The sequence below is a fragment of the Populus alba genome, chromosome 14 (assembly GCF_005239225.2).
Source record: "Populus alba chromosome 14, ASM523922v2, whole genome shotgun sequence".
NCBI lineage: Eukaryota > Viridiplantae > Streptophyta > Magnoliopsida > Malpighiales > Salicaceae > Populus > Populus alba.
This window is the reverse complement of record NC_133297.1, coordinates 4,565,905-4,591,919: the sequence shown is the minus strand read 5'-3', so window position 1 is coordinate 4,591,919 and position 26,015 is coordinate 4,565,905. Positions and strand designations below refer to the sequence as shown.

At 32.6% G+C, this 26,015-nt stretch overlaps 3 protein-coding genes across 6 annotated transcripts in view; all 3 read right to left on the bottom strand.

The window, feature by feature from the left end:
• Positions 1 to 2,873: 2,873 nt before the first annotated feature.
• On the bottom strand, positions 2,874 to 4,316 carry LOC118040066 (UPF0481 protein At3g47200-like). The gene has a single exon (XM_035046926.1). The coding sequence runs from the start codon at positions 4,314 to 4,316 to the stop codon at positions 2,874 to 2,876; it is 1,443 nt and encodes a 480-aa protein (XP_034902817.1).
• A 2,860-nt stretch (positions 4,317 to 7,176) lies between these two features.
• LOC118040068 (UPF0481 protein At3g47200) overlaps positions 7,177 to 26,015 on the bottom strand; it is a 32,400-nt gene continuing 13,561 nt past the window's right edge. Inside the window, exons 1-3 of one of the 2 annotated variants that reach the window (XM_035046930.2) lie at positions 9,182 to 9,247; positions 8,997 to 9,060; positions 7,177 to 8,377 (exon numbers count right to left, since the gene is read on the bottom strand). In XM_035046930.2, coding sequence (XP_034902821.1) covers positions 7,180 to 8,364 — 1,185 coding nt within the window. In that variant the 5' untranslated portion in view covers positions 8,365 to 8,377; positions 8,997 to 9,060; positions 9,182 to 9,247 and the 3' untranslated portion in view covers positions 7,177 to 7,179. Of the gene's footprint in view, positions 8,378 to 8,996; positions 9,061 to 9,181; positions 9,259 to 26,015 lie in introns of those variants that run through there. The other variant, XM_073404302.1, reaches the window with a different exon arrangement.
• Positions 15,878 to 26,015, bottom strand: part of LOC118040069 (UPF0481 protein At3g47200) — a 53,586-nt gene continuing 43,448 nt past the window's right edge. The window contains exons 1-3 of one of the 3 annotated variants that reach the window (XM_073404300.1): positions 18,330 to 18,410; positions 18,146 to 18,208; positions 15,878 to 17,536 (exon numbers count right to left, since the gene is read on the bottom strand). In XM_073404300.1, coding sequence (XP_073260401.1) covers positions 16,171 to 17,523 — 1,353 coding nt within the window. In that variant the 5' untranslated portion in view covers positions 17,524 to 17,536; positions 18,146 to 18,208; positions 18,330 to 18,410 and the 3' untranslated portion in view covers positions 15,878 to 16,170. Of the gene's footprint in view, positions 17,537 to 18,145; positions 18,209 to 18,329; positions 18,444 to 26,015 lie in introns of those variants that run through there. The other 2 variants (XM_035046931.2, XM_073404299.1) reach the window with 2 other exon arrangements.

The following is a 26,015-nucleotide window of genomic DNA, read 5'->3' as shown; positions in this document are numbered from 1 at the left end:
ATATATAAATAGAAAGGTTTGGCTAAGGCACAACCTAACACATTTTATTATTCTCAGCGGCTTGGTTAAAAAATAATATCATTTTAAATTTTAATTTGTTTTTATAAAAAAAAGTTGATCCACATCTCGGTATAGTTACCGAGTTTGGCCTTACAACGACGGCATTAAAGATCCATTTCATTTGAAGCTCCAAGAGGGAGGGCAAGATAAACTACTCTCGTTTTGTAAGCTGATTGCATTGCTCTCCATTAATTAATTCTCCATCTCTTCTGTCTTTTCTCGACATGGGTCATTGTCAAGAAGCAAAGATGGATCCAGCTCATTGCTCCCTCAATCTTGACTGGTAGTAATATTCTTCTATCTGAAAGAAGTCGACTCTCGAGAGGCGTAGGATCCTTTAATGAAGGGCCTTCTTGCTGATCAAACCACATTGGAATGGAATATTGGTGTTGTTTTTTAATTGATCAATGGACCCTGGTTATCTAGTTTGTGAGGTTTCTTAATTTTGTGTTGAAAATTTGATGTATTAGGTTAGGAGATTTAATTTATATTGGCTGATGAGATGATATATATAGGTGATACTTCCAACTTTTCCGTTACTGGGATTAGAAGTTAAATTTCAATCCAAAAAAATGAGTTTTCATTTTTATTTTTATTTGTAGTATTGTGAAAAAATTTAAATTTAATTGTGAATTGAAAAGTTGATGCATGTATTAAAATAATTAAAAATTATATTTATTTTTAATACATTTAATGTTTTTCTCTAGTTGTTGTTAAATTAAATTTATTGACATGAAGATCAGCTTTTCTAATTACTCGAACATGGACAATTAACAACTTGTTATCCCCTTCATCTTTTTTTTTTTTGATGAATCTCACTTCCTCATCTTTTTCAAATACAGAAACTAAATCATGAATAAAAACAAAAAGAAAAACTGAAATGAAAAAATACACCAAAAAATAGATGGCGTGCCAGGGTTTTTGCTAAGAATACATTTAGATCCTCAATTTTTAAAAAAATATAATTTATACAATTTAGATCCCTTCAAATCACAAATTTAATATTAGTACAAAAAATAATTTGTATTAATTTTTAGTTCTTGATTAAAGAGATGAGAGAGAGAGAAAGAAATTGCTAGAATATAGCAGTGAGAGAGGTCATTGTTCATACCATTCTTGACCATCAAAATGGTGTTCTTGGTGTTTCTAGGCTCCATGTAATGAGAGAGGCTTAATAATAGTCGTTTATAGTCTTAATGTTGCTTGAAAACATGTCTAAGATGAGGAAGTCAAATCAAAAATCGATTTGATTTTCAGTTTTTGGATTTTTTGGGGTGTTTTTTGATTAATGAATTGGTTTTTAGGTGTTTCAAGAGTATTGATGAGGTGTTTTGATTCATAAGACTTAAAAAATTGGGATTTATCAGAAAAAAAACAAAATACTAACCTGATTTTCCAGCCATTATATATTATATATGGTGGTTAGAATCTATGCTCATAGATGAAATCTTACTTACTTTAGCAGGTGATGATGTCCAACCCCTTTAAAAAAATAAAAAAAAAATTAAATTAAGTCCAAGAGCTAGGTCTTGGCTTGAAGGCCCACCCACGTGCTAATAGGCTCTTCATTACAATGGACTATGCCATAGGGCGCTCAGATAATATTTATCATCGTTCTAAAAAAATCCGAAGTCCCATCCCCACTACACCCACTGTTGTTTCTTTGCTGGAATGAACAGGCTGTCAAAGGAAGAGAGAGAGAGAGAGAGTAACCCACAACGGATACAGACAACTTTGCCTTTCTTTGTCAATCCCGTCACGTTATCACGTAGCAGTCATTCACTTGGTCTTGGTTAGATTACAGTAGCTTCTCCGCCCGCATCATGTTGTGGGTGTAATTTAAAAAACTAATTTTTCTTTAATCATTTAATAATTAAAATCAATATTCGTAAGAGTTAGATAGATTTGGATTTTAAAAGGGAAAAAAATGCATTTCTTAGATCAATGTCTTCATTCCCTTTTTTTATGTATTTTTTTGTTTTTGACAAATGAATTTTAAATTAAACAATGTTCTTTGTAATAAAGATTTCAAAATAACTCAAATTAATAGACATTCTCAATGATCTAAATAAAAAAAGTAAGGAAAAATATTATTTAACAGTTGATATTAAAAATTATTTTTATATATTTTTAAATAAAAATAACTCTTGAAAACAATTATTATTGTTTTGCGAGCAAATTAGTGAATCTTTAACTTCTTATCATGATCTTTGTGTTGATTTGAATGCCTAGTATTAAGAGAACAGGTGCAACCATAGAAAAGCAACCTTTGAATTCTGCTAAAAGCAGTTGGATTTTTCTTTTTACACTATTGAACTCATCATCACCATCATCATCATACTGTTTCTCAACAATATAGAACACCTTACCAAATCAGTGAAATGTCTTACTTCCCTTGGATGAGGTTTTGCCTCCACTGCAGGGTAGTTATAGATAAGCTGAAGAAATGTAGGGTAATATCTCATGTCATACTGTTTCTCAACAATTAAGTAAGGTAGTTGATTTTCGAGTAGTATCAAGTCCTAAGATAATCTTCACTATCAATTTTTGCTCTCCTAAGATAAATTTTTTACTCTTTACGATGGAGATTGTTGAATTCTGCAGGATGAACTTGATAGTGAAGACAGCATCCATTACAAAAGTCATGAATACTAAAAACAAAGAAAGCCCCATGAGTTGAAGTACAAATTAAAAACTGCAGAGGAAACGGAAAAGTACACAGATAATACAACGAAAGTAGCAATGAGAGAAATAAAGTGACACCGGTATTGGGGCTAACTTGGTCCACTTTGGAGTACTAGCGCAAGGAAGGACTAGCACAAATTGTCTGTACAAGAGTGAAGAGGAGCAAGACAGTTGCAACTAAGAGTTGCTGTACTTCTCCAAAGGTTTCCAAAATATACCTCTCTAAAGTATGCGCTATTTTTCAACCAGGAGTCCTGGTAGTGTTGATCCAGCTGCTTGTAGAGGTTATAATAAATAGAATATTCCTCAGAAGTTTCTGCCGAAAGCTTGTCAATCAGAATCTTCACTGAAGCACCATCTCTGTCTGTGTCAATGATGTTATTTTTAATGAGGAGAGCCACATCTTTGGGTTTGGCAACAAGAGTATCAAGTAGCTTAACGTAATGGCATATGTACTCGTCTCCTTTATAATGACACCGCTCCAAGGCAATGAGATTTCCGAAGAGAAGTTCAGTGTGGTGGTCTATCTGAAGACGTGGTATGCGTAACTCACCTTTTGTAGAAGAAAATTTTACGTCAAGTAAGCATTCATTTCGAAGTTCCTTAAAATTAATCGCTGCCTCATGCAGCTTGGTTGCGCTATAAAATTTTCCAATCGGTTCGGCACTGCTCGGATCTGGATGGTTGAAGGATAATGAAGATCTGACCAAATCGGTGAAATGTAATATCTCCTTGTTGTCGTTCGGCTTGTATGGACTCTTAGTGTACCTGTTTAAGTACTCGTAGGCAAGATCTCGAAAAGAAGTATAACTTCCTTCGCCGTCTTGAAGAAGATGGCCATATAATTTCTCAAGAATGAAGAATGGCAACTGATTCTCGAGCAGCAACAAGTCTCGTCGAATCCAAAACGTTAACCCGTTTCTACGCAATAAGGAATCATCTTCATATTTTTTAAAATCTTTATTCCTCAACAAGTACTCCAAGATGAAAACAGCATCCAACAACACCATTTTCACAAACCGATCACTTTCTGCAACTTCATGAGAACCATCTTCATAACATTGGCGGATGTTCTCCTCTTCGTTTTCAATGGTGTCCCAAATTTTCTCCAGGAACTTCACATGTTGCACCCTTGTTTCCCCTACCACCCGGTTACAGAATTCTTTCAAATATCTCCGCTTTTGCGTATTCATGGGCTGCAAATTCTTCCTGTCATGGTGAATAGGACCTATAGAAACTTCTTGAGGAGTATAGATGGCTTCATTTGATTTGCGAAGTGCACCAGGAACTCTGTAGATACAATAATTCCCATCATTTAGATTTTTCCCGATTTTATGTACAGCTCCAGCTTCAAGATCCAAGTACAGTTCTTCAACTTTTGCCTGTTGAATGAGCTTTTCTGCGTTGTACGTGTTTTGAACAATATACTGCTCAACAAAATTTTCTGCATTGTATGGATTCTCAACAATATTATCTTGGTGAAAGAATGTTCCAGAAGGAATTTCAGCATCTTCTCCATGGTAGTCTGCAGCTGAAAAAATACGAGGAATGAATTCCGGCATTATCTCCATGGTAATCTTGAGTATCAAATGAAATATATGGCGAACGAATTTCAGCATTAACTCCAAGGTAGTCTCCACCACTTGAAAAATATGGTGAACGAATTTGAGCATTATCTTCGAGGTGTTCTTGATCAATAGAAAAGTATGGTGAACGAATCTCTCCCATCTATCAAATTTTGCTGTCCAGGAACATAAATAAAACAAACAGTTACGTACTAACAATAGAATCTATTTCACAAAAAATATTTTAATGAAATTATATAACTATTAATAATACAATTATATTTTTGAATTAAACTTAATATTATTATTTAATTTTATTTAAATATTTATAAATATCAAAATTAATTAAAAAATAATACATTAAAAGAATTAATCTCACTACAAATTAAAACTTCAAGTGTCAAGTATCTTCTAATTTATATTATTAATAGTTATATAATAGTATTAGAAAGCATACTAAAAAAAGCTTACCCACTATAAATTTTCACTTAATTTACTATATAATAAAAATTCACACTTAAAAAATATTTTTTAAAAAATTATTTTTAATATGAGATAAAAATTATTTTCTTCTTTATTCCCTTACAAACTAAACCAACTTTTAAACTCAACAATTAACAAAGAAAGGAGATATACCTCTTAATTAATCATTAAACCCGATATTCACACGAGGGTGGGTCAGGTTGCTCATGGTAATTTATTTAATTAACGAGTTAATTAACAACTACATCATGCAGTAATTTAAAAACTAGCTTTATTGAAACAAAAAGAAATTATACGCTGAATAAAAATAATGAAAGGGAAAAAAAAAAACACAGAGAAACCGAGTACCTGGCCTGTGAAAAAACAGTAATAATATTTTTACAAATGGAGATCAAACAGCAGAGCTTCCTCTGATCCTGGACGCAATATATACTGCTTTAGCTGAAAAATGGCAGCCTCTCTCACACTTCCATTCTCTGTAACTTGTGTCTCATGTGCATGTTATATATAGGAGGAGGAGTAATCACCTCTCCACTACTCTCATAATTTATTTCACTAATGTAAAAATTAATTAATTAATTAATTAATTAAGAGCACCTTTAATTGATTGTCGGTGTCAATAGTTTATTACGTTCCAAAACAATTTCTATTCTATGCCACCTTTTTTTTCTCTCTGTTACAGTTGGCCCATGTGCAAGACACTTCAATAAAAATATTTCCACATAATTTGTTTTTATTTACCAAATGTTTGATTATCCACATGGGGCAAGAAGGAGCAATTGTAAGATTAGGTGGCACGTAACGTGTGACGTCCCTATCTTTTGGTGGTATTTTTTATTCCAATTAATTATAGTTACTAGCTATAATCTAAAAAAATACCATTTACATCTTAAAACAACTTGACTTCTCAAATTTAATGAAATGACCAAATTAACTTTGTATATTATCTCCATGATAAGCTAATTATCTATAAAAACCTATCACTTCGTATTGGTTTGAGTCAATATCAATCGGTCAATCGTGTGAAGATGAAATTCTAATTTTTGGCTTTCGAGGTTCTGTCATTTTTCTTCCTAATAAATACAGATAGAGAAAACCATGGAACCCCGGGACCCATGAATAGGTTGTCTGTACATTGTAATCTTAATTACCCCCGCAAGATTTTTTTGCAATCATGCATTCGTTTTTCACAGCAACACATGAAAAGAATGGCCAAAGTAGATAAGGACTCGAGATGGGAAAAGACATTGCAGGTGGAAGAAGTAGGGCCTCTTTTTAAAGTGAGGTGGTCCGACTTTTAGCTGGCTACTTGTCATAAAACGCAAGGGAAAGAAACATGAAGGTAAAGAACAAGAACTTTCTCCGGAGCCTTTGGGATGCATATTCTGTAAAATTGGGGACGACAGATAGTAAAATATCTTGACTTAGTTTTGATATCTTGACTTTATCAGCTCTTGTAATTCAAAACTCGACTGAAACGGATGACAGATGTTCGGATCATCCAACTCAGTAAGCAGTAACGTGATCATTTGTTTCGAAATATCACGTATCAGATAGCCCATTGAACTCGGTACTGTTTCTGAACATCAGGTTCAGTGTTTTATTGTAGCCCATAGAGTTCTGTTTGCTTTTTTAACACAAAACAATCAAGAAACCAACGAACGAGAGCTTGTGAAAGTGCTTTGTAAATTGTCGTATATCTTTATATAAGAGTTCATTTATTGATCACCTAAACTGACACCTCCATTAAAGTATAGCTGCCCCACTTCAGATCCTACCCGGTTCTGTCATCTTTCTCAGGCCAGGCGTGGTTAGCACCATTTTGTTTTTGTCCACACAACTAGAAGAAAAGGAAGAAAAAGACTGGCAAACATTTTACGTACATGTTTTATTCAATGGCGATAAAGATGTCGAAATGATGTAAACCGCAATTCATTGACATCCTTGCTAATGAACACCTTCAAGTTCAATAATAGTTGTTGTTACCTTACAACAGGAATGACAAGATTTATTAACTTCAAGGGAAACTAAAATTCTACAGGCACGGCCACATTCACAACAGTGGGATCGACACAGGAGTCATAGAGGGAATACAAATTTATTTAGAGGAAGCCAAACAAGAAGCTTGTAGCTCAACTAGCATCAATGTCTTCTTTCTTTTACAAGAGATGTCGAGTTCGAGCCTTTTCTTCATAGCAAAAACATAGAATACTAGCGGAAAAAGAATAGGATAAACCGCGCCACGGTGATGGCTAGGATGATTAATCCAATAACTGTTTCCAGTACCAATCCAAACATTTTTGGAAATACACACTAAACCAAGTATGCCTTGTTTTTTGTTCCAAGAGCTCTCGTAGTAATCATTCAGCAGTTGGGAGAGAGAGCATCATAACCAGAAGTAACTTCTACTATTTCCAGGCAAAAGTTTGTTAATAAGCTCCGCCACAGCTTTACTGTCACCAAGCCTGCTAACAATAACCTTATTTTCAATGAGCAAATCCACATCCTTTTCAACGTCCACGAGAAAATCCAATAGCTTAACATAATGGCAGATAAACTCTTCTCTTGGATAATGACACTGTTCCAAGGCCATGAGGTTTCGGAAGAGACATTCGGTGCTGTTGTCGATTTCAAGTGGTGGCATATGCAACTCCCCTTTCTTGACTGTTTTCTCAGTTTCCTTCCAGGCTCTTATGTCAAGCAAGCATTCATCGGGCAATGCCTTGAACTTAATTCCTGCTTGGTGCAGCATGGTTGCGCTATAAAGATTTTTAACTTGCTTTCCATCTCGTGATTCTAATAGCTGCGGGTGCTTGAAGGATAGAAAATGTCTTACCAAATCAGTGAAATGCAACACTTTATAAGGCTTGGTTTCATCTGGCTTGGTTTTGTTCTTACCGTACTTCTCAAAGTAGTGGCAGGAAAGGTCCAGAAAAGAACGATAAGTGGGCTTTGTTTCCTCGATGGCAAGGCTATATAATTTCTTGAGAATGAAGAATGGAAGCTGATTTCCAAGCAATATCAAGTCCCGTTGAATCGCAGCTCTCAGCCAGGGTTTGCCTATGATGAAATCATCTTGATATCGTTTGTTATCGCGTGTATCTTCTTCATTCTTCAAGAAGAGCTCGAAGATGAACACTGCATCTAACAGAATCATCTTCACAAACTTATCATCATTGCTAGAAAATTTAACAAACGTATTATCTGCATAACAGCGTTTGATTTCATCTTCAAGACTATGAATGGTTCTCCAAAGTACTTTCAAAGATTCTTGCACCTTTGTTTCCCCTCCCAATCTCTTACAGAATTCTTTCAGATATCTTTGTTTCTGAATTTTCATAGGCCTCAGTTTTTTATTACCATGGTGAAAAGGACCTATAGAAATTACCCGAGGAGTGTAGCAAGCTCTGTTTGAATCGCAAAGTGCAGCTGGAGCTTTGTAGATACATTCCTCTCGCCGAAAGGTAGTCTCCAAGTCCTTTGGAAATAAGTCCCCTGGAATTTCAATTGAAATATGTTTGCATGTTTTTTCAATATGATTCGAAGAGTTTGATGGTTCATTTTCTCCCATTTGTGGAAGTTTTCTGCTCGCATGACAAATAAAACAAGAGTCACCACTAGCAATAAAATTAACTTCTCAAAACAATTCTATACATACTCGCGAGCAAGAACTTTCACGGCATCTCAAAACATCGAATTCTATATATAAATTATACACCAGTCTATAAATCAATACTATGCAAAACATCAAATTTATCAGGAGTCTGACTTTCATAACATCTCAAACTTTTTATCACAGTGGATCGTTTGGAGCAAGTAGTTGCTTGCTCGGTTTCTTCTACCAATAAAACAAGCCAAATTAGATTTTCTAGTAAAATAAACGGTTCAGGGTTTGTATAGCATAACGTTCCATATATCATGGAAATTGGGGATTTCTGAACCTAGATATTGTATATGTACAGCCAAGAGTTCTTCCTCCAGCATCATGTAGCTGCCCCAAGTTAGCTAGAAGAAGGAGAAGGTACTAAAACAAACAAGCAGCTAGCAGCCTAGTATTATAGAACTTGGTGTTTTGATCTAGAAAGAAAGAACTGCAACCAAACTTTAATAGGAATACATGGAGTAATAAAAAATCAAAAATCAAAAAACTATAACCGAACTTCATCCCTGGCAAAGTAAGTGTGGGGAAGGCGAAAACCTGACCATTTCAGGTTACAAAGGTGATCGAAGGTTTATTGTTAATGCATACCATGTGAGCTTTGTAACACTGAAATTAAGAAACCTTCAATGATTTGGGAGCTTTAAACGTTCTCAGTTGATGGAACAAAAATAATGAAACAAGGGAGTATGAACAGAAGAAAAAACTAGTGCATGAAGAACCCAAGTACCTTAATTAACCTGAGAAGCAGGAGGCTCTAGATTTCCTCGAAGCTATAATGATACGTTGAATGCAGTCTCTCTCTCTCCGTGTCTGTTTTTGTGTTTTGTGATGCTCTGTAGTAAGGTGATAGCACTCTTTTATACAGCTATCAGACCTTGGGGGTACAGCGGGTTGACCCATGGTGACGCCTCCATGGTGACGCATCCATGGTATCAATTTCACCGAATATCATAACCATACAAAAAAAAAATTAATTTTTTTAAAATAATTTGTTTCTCTAACCCAAACAAAACCTTATAAGTCTAATTTGGAATCCTTCTGAATCTAGACTAGTTATACCAAGCTAGCCCCTATAAAACTAGTTTTTGGAACTTAGAACTTTTCTTGCACGTAGCCTTTTTTTATTGGACCATAATTATCCCTTTAAATTGTTCACACAGTCCAGTTATATCAAATCCAGAAATAGAAGGGACCAAGTATAAATAATTAAAATCTTGAGGGACTAAAATGTACATTTATGCATATCTTGAGCAATACTGATGGGGAAAAGTAGTTGATTTTTATCATATCAATTTTAATCTTGTTTTTTAAATATTATTCTTAACAAAAACTAAGAATTATATGATGTGAGATCGACTTATTATTTAACCCCGAAACATTCTCTGATTGCTCGGACGCGTGATAACATGTAGGACAAAAACATTATAACTTTTGATGATGAAGATAAGAGAAAACGAAGATCAATGACCACATTTGAAAGAATAAAAACTTGAGAGACCATGATTTTTCACAACAAAACTAAAATTGTGACTGCGAGATTAAAAAAACTAAATCTTTTGTATTTTTTATTAATTAGACATCTGAAATAGTTTAGATGTACCTCAATTAATTTTACGAGCCTTAAATTTAATGATTATATAAATCTTCAATAATTCTAAAATTTATGAAAGTCAAACTAATAATTTTTAAAAATAAACTTAAAATTTAACTAATTAAATTATATTCCTCAAATAAAAAATAAAAAAATAATCTGATTTGTACTGATAATGAAGTGGACTCAAAACAGTGACCAGTAGACTAAATATCTCGAGGGCAGTGGGGCTTGGTTCGAAAAACATGCATTTCACCTCACTAATAATTCATGGACAACTCTTTCCATTAGTCGCGCTAGCATGGGTCCAGATGGGAAGAGGTTATGCAGGGAAAGTAAAAGGAAGAGGATAAGGATGAAGGTTTTTTGTGGAGCATAAAAAAGCAACCTTTTGACTATGCTACAGGGGGCTGCCTTGACCGAGAGGGACAAATGAAAGTAATTATTGGCGTTTTTAGTTGGATGATTGCAATGCCAATTGATGCCTGATTTAATTAAATCTGATTTCATGAAGTTTGGGAGGCTAGTTCTGAAATTACTGGCGTTTTTTGTTGCTGTTTTTTTAAAAAAATTAGATGTTTTTCAATTATCATTTTTTTTAATCTAGATCCACTACACCCGAATAATTTTATTAAGCCAGATTGATCTACTAAAAAATAAATCTTTCTGGTAATGAAGTACTATATTTATAAAACTTGAACTCAAAACCTTACTTAAAATAAACAAACACTGAACTACTTGAATCAATCATTATTGATATTTTATTTTTTTGAATACTTAAAAAAAGATATCGAAAATTAATAATAGATAAAGGGTTTAGATTATTATTTTTTATCTAGATCCTAGGATCGGAAATCCACTAGACCCCGAATAATTTTTTGAAGTAAGATTGATCCACTAAAAGAAGAAGCTCTCTCGATAATGATATACTATAGTTACAAAACTTGAACTCAAAACCTTACTTAAAAAGAATAAGCTCTAAACTACTTGAATCAACCACTATTGATATTTCATTTGTTGTATACTGAAAATAGAAATTTAAAAATAAATAATAAATAAAAGGTTTAGATCAATTTACAAGTGACTTTCACTCATTAGAGTTTTTTAATGAATTAATGAACATATAATATTTGATAAAAAGAATCTGATTTTAATTAAATGGGTTAATATTCCCAGAGGTTTTAAGCTTTTTAGCCAAAGAGAAATCATAAATATCTAATTGTATTTATCATTTAGGTTTACTGGTAGCTGGCTTTTAATGGTTCGTTCAACAATCCCAGCACAAGTGTATTTATTGCGGTACTGCTCTCTACTCTCTACTGCTATAATGGTGTGTTCTCGCGGCTGGTGATTGTTTTTCTATGTATTTATTTGTGTTTCAAGCTAAAAAAATATTATTTTTATGTCTTTTTAAACTTTAATTTTCACCGTGTATAAAAATAAACCCAGAATTCAAGTGGCTAAATTTCGATTCTTAGTGCTCGTAACTTTTTCCTTGCAAAGTAATTTTTAAATTTTTTTTATTTAAAAAAATTAAGTTGATTTATTTTTATAGTTTTAATTAAAAAAAATCATAATAAATTACCAAACACAATGATAAACCAAGCCGAGTTTGTGTCCAGCATTATTATACAATTTCTACTTATCTTTCTCTAATTTCAAGGAAAGGTGCAGCCATAATTGTATTTTGTATTTTCTTTCTTGTTTTTTTTATACTGAAATTCGCTGGCCGTTGGATTTGTTGAACTAAACACTGCATTTTTAATAAATGTGCATGTCTAAAAAAATAATTGTATTTGCATTAAGTTGAGACACTCGGAATATGACATAATTTTAAACAAAACTAATTAGATATAGATATGTCGTTATATAAAAATAATTATGATGGCGAAATCAACACGTGTAAACATGAGGAGCACAAGATCCTAAGAAATTGGCTTAGAGATTAATGATGTTTGTTGTCTTTCTTCAATCTTTAATTCAGACTCTTAAAACCAGTATTCATAAAAAAATCCTTTAATTATTTTAAATATATAAAATTGATATAGAATGTGTGTTCTTAATATTGTTAAATAAAAAATTTAATTTTAATTGACATGCAAAATGATATGAGAATATTTATATTACATAATAAAAAAAAAATTTGTTGTTGAATCCTGTAGAATGTAACCATGTCAAATAAATTAATCAAGCTATTTGATTGGAAAAATCCTTCATAACTTAAGAATGTGATTATAGTTATTTTTCAAAGCGTTTTTTTATTTAGAAACGCATCAAAATAATATATTTTTAATTTTTTAAAAAATTATTTTTGATATTAACACATCAAAATGATTTGAAAACACCAAAAAAATATTAATTTAACGCAAAGAAATAAATAATAAAAAATTTAATTTTTTTCAAAAACGTTTTTGAAACACAAAAACAAACAAGTAATATTACAAGATTTTTTATCAACTTGTTAGGCTAGATTTTCTAATGGGTCAACCCAATAGTCTAATCCCTTTAATTATTTTTTTCTTCCATTCATTGGCTTCAATTTTTCTTGAGGTGGGGAATTCACATCAAGGGAGTTCATTGAGTTTTGTGCAACTAATGAGATACATTGTCAACTCACCGTGGATTACACTCCTCAGCAAAATGGAGTGACAGAAAAGAAAAATCGCACGATCATGAACTTGGTTCGAAGTCTGCTCACCAGTAGATGAATTCTCAAAACCTTTTGGCCCAAGGCTATCAACTGGGCAGTACATATTCTCAACAGAAGTCCAATGCTTGCAGTCCAAAATAAAACTCCAGAAGAGGCATGAAGTGGCACTAAACCATTTATTGCTCATTTGCAAATGTTTGTATGTGTTTCTTATGCTCATATTCGAGATAGCAAATGCATCAAATTGGATAGTAAAAGCTTGAAATATGTTTTGCTAGGCATTAGCGAGGAGTCCAAGGCCTTTTTTTATATGATATACTTTATCAAAAAATACTTTTCAGTCGTGATGTTATCTTTAAAGAGAAGGATAGTTGGCCCTAGAGTAAAAATCATGCTGAAACATTTCAAACATCTCTTAAGTGCATAGATGAAAACAGCAACAATACTATCCAGGATGAAGCCATAGACAACGAATTGGGTGGGACTGGTCATGAAGAAAACACTAACAATAGATCCATTAGTATTGATAACCATGGTGGCTTTCAAGATGAGAATTTGGAGCATCAAGCAATCAACGCACATACAATTACTGATCATATTTCTAGTCCTGTTAAAAGGCATTCTCGACACCCACCAGTATGGATACGTGACTATGACAGTAGGGAGGGCTTCTCTAATGAGGATCATCAAGTTAATTTTGCTTTATTTGTTGATGCAAACCTTTCCTCCTATAAGGATGCAGCTTAAAGTGCCAAATAGAGATATACCATGGAATCTGAAATTGAAGCTATTCAAAAAAAACAATACATGGGACCTCATTAATCTTCCTCATTGTGCAAAAATAGTTGGGGTGAAATGGATATATAAGATTAAGCCAAATGAGCATGGAGAAGTCAACAAATACAAGGCTCACCTTGTAGGCAAAAGGTACACACAACAACATGGGATGGATTACACGAAGGTCTTTGCCCTTGTGGCTCACATGGACCCTATACGGCTGGTGCTTGCTCTAACAGCTCAAAAGAGGTGGTTTATGTTTTGGTTAGATGTAAAGTCTGTTTTTCTTCATAATGAGTTAAATGAGGAGATGTACGTTGAGCAACCTTCTAGTTATATAGTAAAAGGAGCAGAAAACAAGGTCTATCACTTATGAAGAGCTTTGTATGGTTTGAAACAAGCTCCACGGGCATGGATAACAGCATTGAAGCCTATTTTCTAAAAAAGGATTTGAGAAATGTCATTATGAATATACTTTGTTCATAAAAAAAACTTCACAGGATACCTTGTTGTTTGTGTGCCTTTATGTAAATGATCTCATCTTTACTGGAAATGATGAGAATTTGTTCAGCTCTTTTGAGCATTCCATGATGAAGGAATTTGATATGACGGATCTTGGAAGAATGCAGTATTTTCTTGGTTTAGAAGTGCTACAACGAGCTGATGGTATTTTTATTTGCCAAAAAAAATATACCACAAGAGGTGTTGGAATGATTTAATATGGCTAAGTGTAATGCAATATATAATCCTATTGTTCTAGGATTCAAGTTAGTTACAGACTTTGCTAGCATAGCAGTGCAAGAAGTTTGATAATATTTAACATCTACCAAACCTGACAATATGTTTGATGTTAATCTGCTTAGTAGGTATTTGGCACATCCTATAGAAATCCACCTCCAAGTTGTTAAGAGAGTATTTTTATATTGATATATTAGGGGACACTTACATATGAAATTTTTTATAAACAATGTGGTAATGAGGAGCTTCTTGTCTACACCAATAGTGATTATGCGGGAGATTAATTTGAAGGATAGGAAAAGTACATTTGGTTTCTTGTTTTTGCTAAGCGCTGGATCCATATCATGTTCTTCAAAAAAGCAACCTGTCGTCATACTCTCCACCACTAAAGCTGAGTTTATTGTTGCTGCCTCTTGTGCTTGTCAGGCCGTGTTGTTGAGAAGAATGTTAGAAACACTTATTCATGCCTCTACTAGGACTATGATGATATACTATGATAATAGTTCTACTATTAAACTCTCCAGAAATCCTATTATGCACGGTCGAAGCAAACATATTGATGTTCGTTTTCATTTGCTTCGTGATCTGACTTGAGATGGAGTAATAACGCTACTACATTGTCGCTCTCAAGAACAATTGGCTGATATCATGACCAAACCCTTGACACAAGTTGTTTTTTAGAAGCCACATATGTTGCTGGGTGTTTGTGAAGATCGAATAGTAAACTAAAGACAGTATCATTAATTTAAGGAAGGGAATGTTACTAAGATGTTGAAAGCTTTTTGTTAATAATAATCCCTGAAAATCAAGGAATGACCTATTCCTTTGGCTATGATCTATGTTGATGTGGATTAGCGTTGTATTAGCTTTTCTGTTATCCTCTGTATAGCTATATATATTGCCACTTTGATAATAAATAAAGATAGACTTTCCTCCTGAAAAAACTAGTTTCAATAGTAATCTACCCCCGCAAGTCAAATTGCAGTCATGCATTAGTTTTTCACAGTAACACATGAAAAGCATGGCCTACGTAGATGGGACTTGAAATGGGAAAAGACATTGCAGACGGAGGAAGTAGGGCCTCTTTTTAAAGTGAGGTGGTCCGACTTTTAGCTGGCTACTTGTCATGGAAAGTAAGGGGAAAAAACATGAAAGGGAAAGAACAACAACTTTCTCCGGTGCCTTTGGGATGCATATTCTGTAAAATTGGGGACGAGAGATGGTAAAATATCTTGACATGGTTTTGATATCTTGACTCTATCAGCTCTTGTAATTCAAAAATTCGACTGAAACGGATGACAGATAGCCCATTGAACTCGGTGTTTCTCGAACATCAGATTCAGTGTTGTATCGAAGCCCATAGAGGTCTGTTTGCTTTTTAACACAAAACAATCAAGAAAACAACGAACGAGAGCTTGTGAAAGTGCATTGTTTGTCGTATATTTTATATAAGCGTTCATTGATTGATCACCTAAACCGACACCTCTGTTAAAGTATATCTGGCATCTGCCCCCCTTCAGATCCTACCTGGTTGTGTCATCTTTCTTAGGCCAGGTGGTTAGCACCATTTTGTTTTTGTCCACACAACTAAAAGAAACGGAAGAAAAAGACGAGCAAACATTTTGCGCACGTACATGTTGTATTTAATGACGATAAAGATGTGGAAATGATGCAAACCGCAATTCATTGACATCCTTGCTAATGAAAACCTTCAAGTTCAATAATAGTTGTTGTTACCTTACAACAGGAATGACAAGATTTATTAACTTCAAGGGAAACTAAAATTCTACAGGCACGGCCACATTCACCACAGTGGGAGCGACACAGCGAGTCATAGAGGGATACAAATTTATTTAGAGCAAATCCAACAAGAAGCTTGTAGCTCAACTAGCATCCATGTCTTCTTCCTTTACAGAGATGTCGAATTCGAGCCTTTTCTTCATAGCGAAAACATAGAATACTAGCGGAAAAAGAATAGGATAAACCGAGCCACGGTGATGGCTAGGATGATTAATCCAACAACAGTTCCAGTACCAATCCAAACATTGTGGAAATACACACTAACCAAGTATGCCTTGTTTTTGTTCCAAGAGCTCTCGTAGTAATCATTCAGCAGTTGGGAGAGAGCATCATAACCAGAAGTAACTTCTACTATTTCTAGGCAAAGTTTGTTCATAAGCTCCGCCACAGCTTTACTGTCACCAAGCCTGCTAACAATAACCTTATTTTCAATGAGCAAATCCACATCCTTTTCAACGTCCACGAGAAAATCCAATAGCTTAACATAATGGCAGATAAACTCTTCTCTTGGATAATGACACTGTTCCAAGGCCATGAGGTTTCGGAAGAGACATTCGGTGCTGTTGTCGATTTCAAGTGGTGGCATATGCAACTCCCCTTTCTTGACTGTATTCTCAGTTCCCTTCCAGGCTCTTATGTCAAGCAAGCATTCATCCTTCAATGCCTTGAACTTAACTCCAGCTTGGTGCAGCATGGTTGCGCTATAAAGATTTTTAACTTGCTTTCCATCTCGTGATTCTAATAGCTGCGGGTGCTTGAAGGATAGAAAATGTCTTACCAAATCAGTGAAATGCAACGGCTTATAATGCTTGGTTTCATATGGCTTGGTTTTGTTCTTACCGTACTTCTCAAAGTAGTGGCAGGAAAGGTCCAGAAAAGAAGGATAATTGAGCTTTGTTTCCTCGATGGCAAGGCTATATAATTTCTTGAGAATGAAGAATGGAAGCTGATTTTCAAGCAATATCAAGTCCCGTTGAATCGCAGCTCTCAGCCAGGGTTTGGCTATGATGAAATCATCTTGATATCGTTTGTTATCGCGTGTATCTTCTTCATTCTTCAAGAAGAGCTCGAAGATGAACACTGCATCTAACAGAATCATCTTCACAAACTTATCATCATTGCTAGAAAATTTAACAAACGTATTATCTGCATAACAGCGTTTGATTTTATCTTCAAGACTTTGAATGGTGCTCCAAAGTACTTTTAAAGATTCTTGCACCTTTGTTTCCCCTCCCAATCTCTTACAGAATTCTTTCAGATATCTTTGTTTCTGAATTTTCATAGGCCTCAGTTTTTTATTACCATGGTGAAAAGGACCTATAGAAATTACCCGAGGAGTGTAGCAAGCTCTGTTTGAATCGCAAAGTGCAGCTGGAGCTTTGTAGATACATTCCTCTCGCCGAAAGGTAGTCTCCAAGTCCTTTGAAAATAAGTCCCCTGGAATTTCAATTGAAATATGTTTGCATGTTTTTTCAATATGATTCGAAGAGTTTGATGGTTCATTTTCTCCCATTTGTGGAAGTTTTCTGCTCGCATGACAAATAAAACAAGAGTCACCACTAGCAATAAAATTAACTTCTCAAAACAATTCTATACATACTCGCTAGCAAGAACTTTCACGGCATCTCAAAACATCGAATTCTATATATAAATTATACACCAGTCTATAAGTCAATACTATGCAAAACATCAAATTTATCAGGAGTCTGACTTTCATAACATCTCAAACTTTTTATCACAGTGGATCGTTTGGAGCAACTAGTTGCTTGCTCGGTTTCTTCTACTAACCAAACAAGCCAAATTAGATTTTCTAGTAAAATAAACGGTTCAGGGTTTGTATAGCATAATGTTCCATATATCATGGAAATTGGGGATTTCTGAACCTAGATATTGTATATGTGCAGCCAAGAGTTCTTCCTCGAGCATCATGTAGCTGCCCCAAGTTAGCTAGAAGAAGGAGAAGGTACTAAAACAAACAAGCAGCTAGCAGCCTAGTATTATAGAACTTGGTGTTTTGATCTAGAAAAAAAGAACTGCAACCAAACTTTAATAGGAATACATGGAGTAATAAAAAAAAAAACTATAACCGAACTTCATCCCTTGCAAAGTAAGTGGGGGAAGGCGAAAACCCTGACCATTTCAGGTTACAAGGTGATCGAAGGTTTATTGTTAATGCATACTATGTGAGCTTTGTAACACTGAAATTAAGAAACCTTCAATGATTTGGGAGCTTTAAACGTTCTCAGTTGATGGAACAAAAATAATGAAACAAGGGAGTATGAACAGGAGAAAAAACTAGTGCATGGAGAACCCAAGTACCTTAACCTGAGAAGCAGGAGGCTCTAGATTTTCTCGAAGCTATACTGATCATACGTTGAATGGAGTCTCTCTCTCCCTCTCTCTCTCTCTCCCTCTGTGTGTGTGTGTTTTGTGATGCTCTTTAGTAAGGTGATAGCACTCTTTTATACAGCTATCGGACCTTGGGGGTACAGCGGGTTGACCCACGGTGACGCAATTCTGGTATCAATTCACGCACCGTTGATACGATTTTGTCGACTAGGGTTACTGTTAAAAAAAAAAAGTACAAATAACAAGAATTTCACCGAATATCATAAACATACAAACAAAAAAAATTATTTAAAATTTATTTTGTAAAAATTGCTTGTTTCTCTAACCCAAACAAAACCTTATAAGTTTATTCTGAATCTTTTTAGATTAATTTTACAGTCCTAAAATTAATAATTATATAAATTTTTAATGGTTTTAAAGTTTATAAAAGTTTAATTATTAATTTCTAAAAATAAATTTAAAATTTAACTAATTAGTTATTGAATAAAAATAAAATAAAATAAAATAATGAATCTGATTTGTACTGATAATGAAGAGTACTCAAAACAGTGACCAGCAGACTAAATATCTCGAGGTCAGTGGGGCTTGGTTCGAAAAACATGCATTTCACCTCATTAATAATTCATGGACAACTCTTTCCTTTAGTCACGCTAGCATGGGTCCAGACGGGAACCACAGTTATTAAATCCGGTATGGTCGGTGGATCAGTCGAGTCTCAAGTTAACTCGATAACTAAACCAGTCTGGGTTTAATAAAAACTGGTTATTAAAAATAGTCAAACCAAACCCGGGCGACCCAGACTAAACCTTTTTTTTTTTAAGATATGGAATTTGAAACCTATTAGTATATATGCTATATGTTCCCAAGAAAAAAGTCATGTTTTTTTAATATGGGATAAAAAAAATATTTTGGTTTAAAATATTTCAACTTAAAAGGATAATATAGTATCTTTTCAATGTGGGATTTCAAGCACTTTCATATGTATACTCTATGTTTCCATGAAAAAGTTATGCTTTTTCAATGTGGGATTTGAAACTCATTAGTATATATACTATATGTTTTTAATAAAAAAAATCATGTTTTTTTAATGTGAGATAAAAAAAACCTTTTAGTTTAAATATTTCAATTTAAAAGCTTAACATAATATCTTTTTAATGTGGGATAAAAAAAATTTTTAAATATTTTTTTAAACTTCATTATTTATAATATGTATAATCTATATTTACATGGATTTTTTTATATGAAATATTAAAAGTTTAATTTTTTAAAAAATTTTCTCGGATTAATTTGAGTTAACCCGAGTTCATCCGAATTGACTCATAAAATTCAGAATCCGATTTTTTTGACCAGGTCAACCTCTAAACTGGATTTAATAACTATAATCGGGACTCGTCCCAACAAAAAATAAAAAAAAAAAAAAAAAGAAGGAAGAGGTGATGCAGGGAAAGTAGAAGGAACAGGATAAGGATGAAGGTTTTTTTGTGGAGCATAAAAAAGCTACCTTTTGACTATGTTACAGGGGGCTGCCTTGACCGAGAGGGACACATGAAAGAAATTATTGGCGTTTTTAGTTGGATGATTGCAATGCAATTGATGCCTGATTTAATGAAGTTTGGGTGGCTAGTTCTGAAATTACTGGCGTTTTTTGTTGCTGTTTTTTTTTAATTAGATGGTGAGAAATAAATTAGAAAAATAATTTAATTATCATTTTTTTTATCTAAATCCTAGAATCTGGAAATCCACTAAACCCTGATTAATTTTATTAAGTCAGATTGGTCCACTAAAAAAAAAAGTTCTCTCAACAATGATTATACTATATTTACAAGACTTGAACTCAAAATCTTACTTAAAAGGAACAAGTGTTGAACTACTTGAATCAACCACTATTGATATTTCATTCGTCCGTATACTTAAAATAGATATAAAATAGATAAAGGGTTTAAATTAATTTACAAGTGACTTTCACATATTAGAGTTTTTTAATGAATAACATATAATATTTGATAAAAGAATCTGATTTTAATTAATAAATGGGTTAATATTCCCAGAGGTTTAAGCAATTTAGCCAAAAAGAAATCAGAAATATCTAATTGTATTTATTATTGAGGTGATAAAACAAAAAATCCGTATGTTAGGTTTACTGGTAGGTGGCTTTTAATGGTTCGTTCAACAATCCCAGCACAAGTATATTTATTGCGGTACTGCTCTCTACTCTCTACTGCTATAATGGTTTGTCTCGCGGCTGGTGCTTGTTTTTCTATGTATTTATTTCTATTTCAAGCTAAAAAAAGTATTATTTTTTATGTTTTTTTAAACTTTAATTTTCACCGTGTATAAAAATAAAACCCAGAATTCAAGTGGCTAAATTTCGAATCTTAGTGCTCGTAACTTTTTCCTTGCAAAGTAAATTTTAAAAAAAAAAATTATTTAAACAAAATTAAATTGATGTATTTTTATGATTTTAATTTTTAATTAAAAAAAAAATAAAAAAAATTATTTTAATATATTTTTAATTAAAAAAAATCATAATAAATTACCAAACACAATGATAAACCAAGCCGAGTTTGTGTCCAGCGTTATTATACAATTTCTACTTACCTTTCTCTAATTTCATGTCCAGGAAAGGTGCAGCCATAATTGTATTTTGTATTTCTTTCTTTTTTTATATACTGAAATTCGCTGGCCGTTGGATTTGTTGAACTAACACTGCATTTTTTATACTTGTGCATGTCTAAAATCAATAATTGTATTTGCCATTAAGTTGAGACACTCGGAAAATGACATAATTTTAAACAAAACTAATTAGATATAGATATGTCGTTATATAAAAATAATTAATGATTGCGAAATCAACACGTGTAAACATGAGGAGCACAAGATCTAAGAAATTGGCTTAGAGATTAATGAAGTTTGTTGTCTTTCTTGAATCTTTAATTCAGACTCTTAAAAGCAGTATTCATAAAAAAACATCCTTTAATTATTTTAAATATATAAATTAATAAAATGTGTTTAATAAAAAATTAATTTTTGATTAAAATGCAATATGATCTAATAATATTTATATTACATAGTAAATTATTTTTATTATTTTTTTATTGAATCCTTAAAATGTAACAGGTCAAGTCAATGGAGCCATTTGTTGGGAAAATCCTTTCTAACCAAGATTTTCTTATCAACCCGTTAGGCTAGATTTTCTAACAGGTCAACCCAATAGTCTAGTCTTTATAATTATTTTTTTTTCATTCATTGGCTTTAATTTTTCTTCTTTTTTTTATTTTTATAGAATTATTTAGTGCTGTGGTAATAGTTGTTTTTTTAAATATTTTTTATTTTGAAAAATATATTAAAATAAATTTTTTTATTTTTTAAAAATTTATTTTTAATTTCAACACATTAAAATAATCTGAAAAAAAATAAAAAATTAATTTAAAATAAAAAAAATATTTTTTTTAAATACTTTTAAAATATAAAACAGCAAAATAAGGAATAGATGAAGTAGCAGAGATCAACATGCAGTCTGTATGATGAGAGTGAGTATCAGCAGTACAATTACAGCAAACAGTTTTAATCCTCTCCAAAAGATTGCTGGAATATATATTATTCTCTAATTCTAAAAATGTAATCCTCGAGATTATATTATAGATATTGACAATCTCCTACAAACTATAGAAAATGTTTTAAAAAATGTGATTTGCTATTAAACAGTGGAAGTCTTCCGGAGACTAGGAAGAGAAAGAGCGTGATGCTTGCGTAATTCTAATTATATTCCAAGCTTTATTTTTATATTTATGACAAAATTTGATTTATTAATTTAGAATGTTGATTCAGGATCTGATTTATATTGGATTTATTTTCTAACTGGTTAAAAAAATTAATCTAGAAAAATTTAAGTGACATAATATTTAAATTCATGATTTAGATGATCTAATCTAAACTTTGATAAGATCTGAATCATTTATTTTTTAAAATTTTTATTTAAAAAATATTATTTTAATTTTTTTAATTATCAAAATTACTTTGTTTTATTAAAAAATATATAATAAACCTCATGTTCAGCCCACGAACCTGCAAATCCATCCAACCACAAATTCGAACTAGTCCAGATGTTGTTTCTACTAAGTTTCCCCCGATCCAACAAAAGTTCGGGCTAAGACTATCAAAAATCTTATTCCATGTCCTGTACTTTCCATAACCTTATAATATAAGATTTTTTTCTTAATTTTTTTAAATTAAGTCATTTTAGTTCTTTTAATTATTTCAGAATTACTTTGATTTTATTAAAAAAACCAATAGGCCTCAGGTCAGCCCACAAACCTGCAAATCCATCCAACCCGCGATTCACCGGGCCAGGTGTCGTTTCCAACGTATTCCTCCTCCAACTGCTACTAGTTTCCTGGCCCTTCTCATCGGCCCTGATTGTTTTCGGCCAAATGTATAAGCCCCACTTAATTGTTGGTTTCACTTTATAATGGGCCCATTTGCGCCCAGACTGCCCGCAGCTAACTCGAAGAGAATTTAGATCTTGGAAATCCTGGGAAGACGTGTATTGAAAAAGGTTTTCGTAATTTAAAGGTTTCATTTATCATTTGTGATGTCATTAATGCATATGATCATCCCATTGTATTTTCAAAATCAAATTCCTTTTATCACGTGATTAAATTAGATACAATTTACTTGTGATTTGTGATGGGTTATGTAGCTCTTTCTTGGTTATTGAATTCATATTTATCGAATCTTATGTTTGAACTTCAATTAGGAAGTATGTTTGTTTATGGGATGTAGAAGTATTTTGAAATTTTAAATTTTTTTTGGTTTTGTGTTTTTAAATAATTTTAATTTATTAATATTAAAAATAAAATTAAATAAATAAATAAATAATAAATTTGAAAGTGAGGCTGTCATCAATAATAATAAACATGTTCTATATGATTATAGAATAGTATTGTCATCCTCATAAAACAAGAGATAAAAATATAAGAATAAAAATAAAAAATAATTTTTTTTGTTTTTTGTGTTTTAAAGTGTTTTTTAATTATTATTTTTTAAAATATTTTTTTATATTTTCAAATATTTTTAATATGTTAATTTCAAAATTATTTTAAAAAATATTTTAATAAATTTATAAATAAAAAATAACTCGAAACAAACTACTAACTCAATTTGAAAACGTAACTGTTATTCGACGAGACAGGCACAGCTTGTCACAATCAATTCTAAAATCCTAACAAAATGTCGGGGTTTCTTATCAAGTCACTTCCATTTTAACCCGATTTCTTCATGGATAATTACAGACCATGAAAAGTCTGACAAAACGACAAAGAAAGATGGGAAATGATTCCATACATGGCTAATCCAACAAACTTGTCCTGTCTAAGAAGATGAATTTACAGACCAACATGGGTTTTTTGTATTTATTATTATTAATGTTGTTAGTCAAGAACTCCCTGCCTTCTTCACGTATCTCGCTTTCAGGCTTTCAGGCTTTCAGGACAGGTGTGTCCAATCCTTGGCAAAAACAAAATTCTAACTTTTTATTAAACAATCAACAATTCACTTCATGAAATCTATTGATAAAATTTATTTATTCAATACGTTAATATACGTTGCTAATCATTTATTTTTCTTAATAAATACATTTTTGTAATTCTATAAATTCAATATTAGCATTACTCTTTCACGAGTTTTAAAAGAGTGTTAAAAATATGATAAAAATTAATTTTTAAAGTGTTTTTTTATTTATAAAAAGTATTAAAATAATATTTTTCTTTATATTTTAAACTTAATTTTTAACATTAAATATTAAAACAATTCAAAAACATTAAAAAATTGCGCTGGAGAATAAATCTTGAAACAGAAATCCTACAAGTTTCACGGTAAAGGGAGGCTGTAGGCTTAAAATCATGTATGGTTCCTCTACTTTACAGATTTGTTCAAATCAAAGCATCTACTTTAAATTGGCTCAAAACAACTGTCGTTCTTCTAATTAAAGGCAATTTGAGATTCTCTATCAAATATTTAGGCTAGGGATGATAGTGGATTGAATTTTAGTGTTTTACCTAGGGCACCGTTTTTTTTTTTATTTAGAATTGTATTTTAATACATTTTAAAAGTTCATTTAACTTAAAAAAACACAAACTAATATTTTTTTTTAATATTTTTAAATGATTTGACGTGTTGGTATAGAAAAAAAAATTAAAAAAAATTATTTAATATATTTTTAAGTAAAAAACACTATGCATCTCAATACTAAACACTTAGTCATATCTCATATTAACTAGGTTTGAGGATTTTCCTTCAATTAAAAAAATATATATCTTCATGTATTTGCAACATAATATTTGATAGTTAATGCATATAATAAAACAAAAAAAAATATCAAATCTCTGTGTGTGTGGACCTTTGACCATAAATTTATGGTCGGAGTTTTTTCGAAAATCTATCAGGACATGTAATTCTATCTCCTTAATTACACGTAGCGTTCAATCTGGCATTTAATCATACAAGAGTGGGGTAAAAAGGACTCAAACCACCTTTGGTTGGAAATAGAGGGGTTGATTTGGACCAATTTAAAGGCTGATTTTTACCATTTGCAAAAGGCAGAGGCAGCAGAATGTGTGATTTTCAAGGCATCATATGAGGCATGGGTTCTAATTCGAGCACAGAACCAAGCCGTTGCCTTTCCGATCACTCGTTCCCTAGTTGTGAGTGGACGCAGTCCGCAGCCATCATTCTGCTGACAACTTGAGTCTCACTATCAACCAAATATTATTTATTATCCATAACCAGAAAAAAAACAAGTGTGCCAAGCTACCTAACCCTCGTCTGGGATCACCCTCAATTGGAAATGGAGACCTTTATAATATTCTGATCCGACCATACTCTCTACGTGTCCTTAATCCCCAAGGAAGTCAGCAGCTGATTTTTCAGGCACCAGATTAGATGTCCAAATGGCTACAGCTCAACAAAAAATTAGGTCAAGTTGGAGAGGACTTGAAGCTGGGGGAGAGGGATAAAAAAATACTTGGCAGAAATTCTTAACAGAGAGGAGGTTCCTAAGATCTCTAGCTGCAAGTTAATAGGCACGGCCATGGCTGTGGGTATCTCAGATTACCGGGAAACTCCCGGCAATCATACTCTGCTGACAGTAATCAAACTGTCAACAAGACCATCCCGATCTTTTTCAAGAAAAAATCATCATATCCAAAAGGGTAATCAAGATTATCTCAAAGTATTCAAGATGGCTAAATCATCGGATGCATGAAAACACATGGTAAAGAACCTCTAAGGTCATAATTCATGCATGAACTTCATCTCCCATGAACCTATCAAGCTAGTGCTGATTAAGAGACTAGTCTCGAGGTCCATATGACCTCACGTGAACGTGACTCGTTTAAATTAACCAAGAACTAATTCATGTGCTTGTGATCCATTCGCCAAGATCAACCAATGAACATCAACATTCAATTCAGCAATCACAGAATTCACATGATGACAGCCCCGTATGTACTGAGTGTCTAATAATACTAATTAATATATTTTTTTCTCTAGAATTTCAAATAAAAAAAAAAACCCACAAAACCATCGTTTTATAGAAAGGTAGGAAATCAACATCTATGTACTGTACCTCTTGATGGATCATCCATCCATGCATCATCT

Bases quoted from the DNA above. Each gene is read 5' to 3' on its own strand.
- LOC118040066 (XM_035046926.1), bottom strand. From the start codon at position 4,316: ATGGAGATAATGCCGGAATTCATTCCTCGTATTTTTTCAGCTGCAGAC.